Here is a 6,481-nt window from a genome sequence, read left to right on the forward strand (position 1 = left end):
CAAATTTTTATCTGTGACACGTATCAACACTGCTTATATTTACAATAATAAGTAATATTTTTGACATAAAAATAATATTTTTCATGGATAAAACATAAATAGAAAATATGTCTCACAAAATTGACTCGTGAGACCATTTTACAAAAAAAATTGTGTTAAAACAATTGATACTCAAATATTATATATCAATATTATATTTTAAATTTTGTACAGATTTTCATTCTTGAAAAACACGTGAGCAAGGGAGTACAGAAATTAGGGGGGGCTCATTATCCCTCATTACGAAAAAAGTTTAAATTTTCTATTATATTTTTTCTAACTTATGCAATCTCAAATTTTATTGTAACATTTGAAAGTTTATATTACAATTAGAATCATTATTCATAACAAATTTGTTTTTCTCTCTTTGGTAGGCCGTTTACCACTATAAAAGAAAACATAAGCTTTAAATCAATCAGATAGCTGATTTAATCGAGTATGTGAAACTTGAGAAAAAAATCTTCTCAGTTTGAGTTTGTCAGCAATATTCTGCATATTTATATTGTGCGTGTAGATTGAAAGCTACTACGCATATTGAGTATTTGCTCGACGCACATCTAAATAATAATGACAGTAATTCCTAATCATCAAACAAAACTAAAGAATAAGTATTCATGAAAAAAAAGATGATAAGTTTTAAACGTTATTGTCTGTGACTGTGCGTATAATAAATCACTGTACGAAACACTATGTTAGTTGGAAATACCACATTAGCAAGTGCATATATTTTACTACTGAAAATGACATACATAGGTCTCGATGTTACGTTTTGATGTAAAATATTAGAAAAAAATGTAGTATTAAATTTTAACGTAAAAAAACTAAAATATAGAAGAACCCTTTCCTTTAAAAAGAGAGAATATGCTCCTCACAATTCACAAAATTTTCCACTTCTGTTTATGCCGTGGCCCTTTTAGATTGTCATCTTATTTAGTGGATTACAAAGGGATTCAACACTTAGTTTTCTAAGGATTTCAATCCCCTGTTTTTGATAAAGTGAATAATATTATGGGCCAGAGCGAAAACTTGGGATCTGCTTTTCAACCGAGCACTATCTATATCCATTTCTAAACCGTCCAAATGTTTGGGGATATATCACACTTGGGACAAGACATCATGATCCTATCAAGAAGGTGGCAAACCTAAGAATTGAGCCATTTTCTATGTATAAAATTGTAAAATATGTTACACTAAAAAGGCAGCACTTGAGTCCACCTTGTTGGAACTGCTTGAGAGAATAATATTTAGATATGCTCTTTAAAGCAAATGAGTGTATATTTTTGGTCTTTCTGAACTAATGGGAACAGTTGACAGCTTCAGGAAAACTATGCCACCCCACTTTTAAAATAGTTGTCTTATTTGTTGACTTTCTTGTTTGATTCTTTTATATTGTGAGATATGATGGATGGATCAACTATTTCTATTGTATATGATAAAGTTTATTAGGAATATGCAAAGCATATCTTTGCGAACGACTCCCCTTTCATGTGGTAGCATACTCATCTCTTTCGACACATTTTCCTCTTGTTGGCTGACGGAAAAGATGGTGGATCATAAGGGGGACGCCTATTTTTTAAAATAAAAACACAGAGTAGGCTTAAAAATCTAACTGATGTTTTGATTCTTGTAGTTCATGCAATAGCCTCAATCAAATTTGAAGTTCTAGATTCGATTCAGTTGTCTTTATTCCAGGGGGAATATCAATAATGCATAAGCCAATACCTATAACCTAAAAAGGTACAATTTTTTTATGGCTGCTTTCTGTAATGGGGATTAAAATACATGCATTTTAAGAGTGGAGAAACTGTTAATATGACACAGAATTCCATTATATCATCACGAAGTTTCAAAAAGGGCTCCTCAAAATGCTTTAGAAAAGTATTTGAATATTATATTCCTGGAGCTTTAGAAGAAAGTTACCATAGAAGGTCTCCGTTAATTTTATAGAATACTAATGATTTGGCACACGGGACGTGTGTTATTAATTTTTAGTCATTGGAAAGATAATTTTTGAAACTTATACGATGATTTTGTAACTAGTTAGTGAAAGTGGGTTTTCCTTATCTTTAAGATTGTTTGTTGCATTGTTTTAGTTAAAATATAAAGGTTATAAATGTAAATTTTGTTTGATGTCATAGTATAAAAGCATAGACATTATTTACACAGAACGAGAAAGATTTCACTTCATAAAATATAAAAATAATTGGAGAAAACGAGATGCAAACATGACATTGATTTGAAAAAAAATTCATGTGAAAGGATTACATCATCCCATGGGAGGCAGTGCAATTCCATTTTTCAAAGTTTCAACAATTAAGAATAAATTAGCATTACACAATTATTCAGCAAACGTAGCCGAAAGATAGCAAGTTAATATAAGAGTAAAATGCTTCTTGTAAACCAGTGACTGTAAAATCTTCATGACTGGGATTCACTCGATCAAAGTTTCTGGAAAAGGGACTCCCATCTCGACACCATTGATAATTTTCAGTGTAGATTTAGATTTGGAAGTTTAGAGACTTCCCACTTGCCAGATATTGCATCCATAGCTGCTTGCAAGAAGTTCATCCGGAGAATATAAAAGTACAAGAAGTTCATCCAGAGAATAAAAATTTACACGTTTGCCGGCAAAGGTAAAAAAGTAATAACAAATTGTCTTCGATAAATACACAGAACGATGAACAGCCATAGGAATTCACGACCGCGGCCTAGAAAACAAAGTAATTTGAAAGAGAATGCAAGCCACACATTCTCTAGTCATCAGAGGTGCTAGGTGCATTAGGGCACAACTGTTCTGGGACTTGAGCTCAAATACTTAATCAGAGGAACGCTCAAGACATGCCTTGAGCCTTAAGGTGGACCAGGCACTAGCTTTAGGGCCAAGGCATGCGCCCAGAAAAGGAGTGTGCTCTGGCACCCCCCTAGTGCTAGAACCGTGGCTTAAGCCTATACGCAAGGCTTATGGATTTTTTAACAAATACGAAACATCATACTTTCTTCCAAAAACAACTCATACTGAATTGGAAGTTTTTTGGTCTTTAACTGACAAATTTGCCAATATTTAAATACAAAATCTCTAGAAAGAATAAAAAATGATGAGAAAGTAGAAGGTTTTGTAACGAGTAATAGGTAAAGAGTCTACCATGCAAACATGGAGTTCTAAATAGCTGCAATCTCCAACTTCCGCAGCTTCTGTTTTTTTTCTGTCTTTAAAGGTATTACCATTTCTGGCTTCTCAATTCCTTGTATATCTGTTATCCTTAACTTGGTCAACTCCTAAAATTTCCAAGGGAAAAAGTCAGATTCTTACTTTCAGAAATGAACTACAAGTTCCAAGCACTGCATTAAGAAAAATCAAGATAAAAAAGTGAAGTAACATAAATCCATCGAGATTTAGCATTGGAATCTATCTAATACAAATCCCAATTACCTGTCGATGACCTTTTGTTCTTCTATAGTTTTTCCTTCTCTTTTTCTTGAATATAATCACTTTTGCATCTAATGCCTGCATGATAAAAGAAACATCAGAACTTCAACTTCTTGGATAAAAAATCCGAGACGAGATGGCGAAAATTTGAAAAAAGAAGAAAAGGCAGGCTCGCAAAATTTTCAAGCGTAAGTGATGAGCAGTCAGACGTCGGAAGCAGCAACCAATGAGTAAATACTAAACATAATCTAGAATCTCTTACACGCTCCTCGACAACAGCATGAACAGCTGCATCCGGCAAAATTGGCCGGCCAATGATTGTCTGAGACTTTGAGCCTAACATAAGAACCTTATTGAGAATCAACTGCAAGAACATGTCAATAAAGAAAATTAATTCAACTGAAACTACACCAACTTCAAGCAATTAATTAGCGCTGGTCACTTAATATATAGATGAATAAAGCCAAATGGTCCTGAATTGGATATATTTTCCAGCAGTAAAATATAGCATCGTCACTAACATCAGCACAAAAGGCAATCAGAAGCATTGAGGATATCTAAATGAACCAACTTGAAAAATGAGTAGAAAAGATCAACAGAAATACAAGTAATATTGATTTTTAGTCCACTTAGTTTCAAAACCATTCGAAAAAATGGTTAACCATATAGATATGTCGAAACTTGTTACATTGAGGGAAAAGATCAAGACTTTTTTTTCAATTACCTACAGGTAAAATGTAGAAATCAAAACAATATTTACAAGATATTAAATTTCATCCAATGCAAGTCCAGAATTGTGCACAAAATTTATATCTTAGCCCCAGCCCTAGCCCTAGTCCTAGTCCTAGATAATAAATATTAGAGTTTTCCTGTGAATAGAATGCAAGGATGAGCACCAGATTGCCGATTTACGTAAAGCAATTTAACCAAGAAAGCCACAAACACGTTGATGCTTGAAAAGGATTTCACCTATTCACCTAATGATGAGGTTGCTGTGAGGGATAATGCAGTTAACACGTTATCAGATAAAGTTGTAACTTAATGCTGGCAAAGGCTTCAGAGACCAGGGAACATAGGCTCAGAATCAATCGTTTTGGCCAGGAATGCAGGAGCCTTAATAATAACCAAGACCAACTTAATGAATATGACCTCCAATCCCATATACCTTAGAACTCAAATTTTTGAAAACTCGACCTTGCAGGTAATGGGACAATCATAACCTCATTCTTTAACATCGTAGAAGGAAAATTAACAACTACTCTACACTAACCTTGTCATTGACATCACAGAACTTCAACATCTCTGTGAAAATGCTATCCCCGTTGCTCACTTTAAACTGATGCGACCCAATCTAAGATATTAGAAATCAAATGGGATTAATGGGAATAATTATCTTAATCTTAAAAACTAAAGGGGCTCGATTGGGAGAAAAACATAAGATCAAGGTCTTGTGCACACATATCCTTAAAAAATATCTAATTCAATACAGTAATCATAAACAAAACATTTTCGCGAAAAGGTACAGAGCTCTCTCAAGTTCCCAGCTTTAAAAAAGAAAACCGAGAGAACGTATAAATGGACCTGAACAATAGCGAATACGGGTTCGTAAGGTTTGAAAACCCGATCAGAGTCCTGGAGCGGACCTATGACTTTGTACCCAATTTCAGCAGCTTCTCGGTCTTTATCCTCAGGTGACAAAACAGCTTCCTCATCCCCAATTTCAGCTTCCTCTTCTTCATCGTGAGTTTCATCGGTGTCCTCGTCATCATCCGTGGGCGTGGATGAGAAATGCCGGGAAAACAGAGAGCAGTGTGAAGAGGCAGAAAAATATTCGCAAATGCGATTGACAGGCTTCGGGTTCTGGATTTGGTGGAGGAAGCAGATTGAGGCACGGGTATGAGAAAGGGGGATTAGGGTTTTAGAGGACCGGAAATAACGGGTCAAGGATTGAAAGCAACGTCGAGTTGCCATTATTGTCACTTCCCCGTGAGTTCTTTTGCGGGGTTAAGAGTGACCTGAATCTAGGGTTTAGTTTCAAATTGAAATCGCGCTTTCTGTTAGCGCTTCTTCGTTCCTTCATAGGGTTTTTCGTTAATAAATAAAACAAAATAATTAAAAAATAAATAATTGTAATAAACCGGGTTGAGACATGTGCGTCTTGGAAAGTTGTTGGGTATGTAATGCTTTATATGTTGTATGACTTGAAAGATTTGAGCTGCATCATTACCACAAAGTATAATTTTTATTTAAAACGGCAAACTCAATCCTACCATTGATATAAGAGTTAAGGTCATAAAGTCAATTTTCATTCATTGCAAAGAATGCAATTATTACGATGGAGATTGTTGATTGCAATAATTATATCTATTAGATAGAACGATCGAACCATTACGTGTAGGTTGCTATATGGTTTAAACGAGGGGCGGTGGTCTCAAACTTGCCACCACCTTTTATTTATTTTTTTCTTACTTTTTAATTATTAAAATCATATCATTTTAAATTATTATTAACAAGAATAATAATAAAATATATGAAAATCTACTTAAGAAATTATATTGTTATTAAATTATAGACATGACAAATAAATGAGTTATATAATAATTATTAAAAATAAACTAAGAATTATAACATTACGAATACAATAATAATATCTTGTTGTATTTCGACAATTATCGCATAAATGCATTATTAGTTGCAACAACGTACGTTAACTTAAATAGCGGAGGTCGCAGCAAGCTTCACTTTCTCTGAAAAAATGAAATTACGGTTGATGAGATGATATCTTCAAACGCTCCTTAATATATGTTCCACAAAGTCCAATATAATTTTGAACGTGACCTAAATATTTAGATTAGATCTAATCTAGAATCTCGACGCTTCTAATATTCAGTCTGATTAATTAAATATTTATAAATGTAACATTAGTTTCACACACGCACAAAAAAAGAAGATACAATCACAAATGGAGACATAGTACTCATTGACTACAAGTCTCATCTTGGGAAGTTTGAAGGG

At 33.8% G+C, this 6,481-nt stretch overlaps 1 protein-coding gene across 1 annotated transcript; it reads right to left on the bottom strand.

Moving 5' to 3' along the window:
• Nucleotides 1–2,270: 2,270 nt before the first annotated feature.
• LOC142542641 (large ribosomal subunit protein bL21m-like) lies at nt 2,271–5,531 on the bottom strand. The gene is made up of 6 exons (XM_075649388.1): nt 5,048–5,531; nt 4,737–4,817; nt 3,729–3,830; nt 3,470–3,544; nt 3,182–3,315; nt 2,271–2,588 (listed from the first exon to the last, which is right to left on the bottom strand). Exons 1-5 carry the CDS (start codon nt 5,435–5,437, stop codon nt 3,199–3,201), a joined length of 765 nt encoding a protein of 254 aa, XP_075505503.1. The 5' UTR covers nt 5,438–5,531; the 3' UTR covers nt 2,271–2,588; nt 3,182–3,198.
• Nucleotides 5,532–6,481: the final 950 nt, after the last annotated feature.

This window comes from Primulina tabacum, chromosome 4 (assembly GCF_025594145.1).
Source record: "Primulina tabacum isolate GXHZ01 chromosome 4, ASM2559414v2, whole genome shotgun sequence".
Classification (NCBI taxonomy): Eukaryota; Viridiplantae; Streptophyta; class Magnoliopsida; order Lamiales; family Gesneriaceae; genus Primulina; species Primulina tabacum.

Excerpts from the sequence above, each read along its gene's own strand:
- LOC142542641 (XM_075649388.1), bottom strand. The coding sequence starts at position 5,437 with ATGGCAACTCGACGTTGCTTTCAATCCTTGACCCGTTATTTCCGGTCC. Across the intron at positions 4,818-5,047 it reads CCGTATTCGCTATTGTTCAG|ATTGGGTCGCATCAGTTTAA; the intron begins GTCCATTTATAC and ends CTAATATCTTAG. Across the intron at positions 3,316-3,469 it reads GAACAAAAGGTCATCGACAG|GAGTTGACCAAGTTAAGGAT; the intron begins GTAATTGGGATT and ends TGGAAATTTTAG.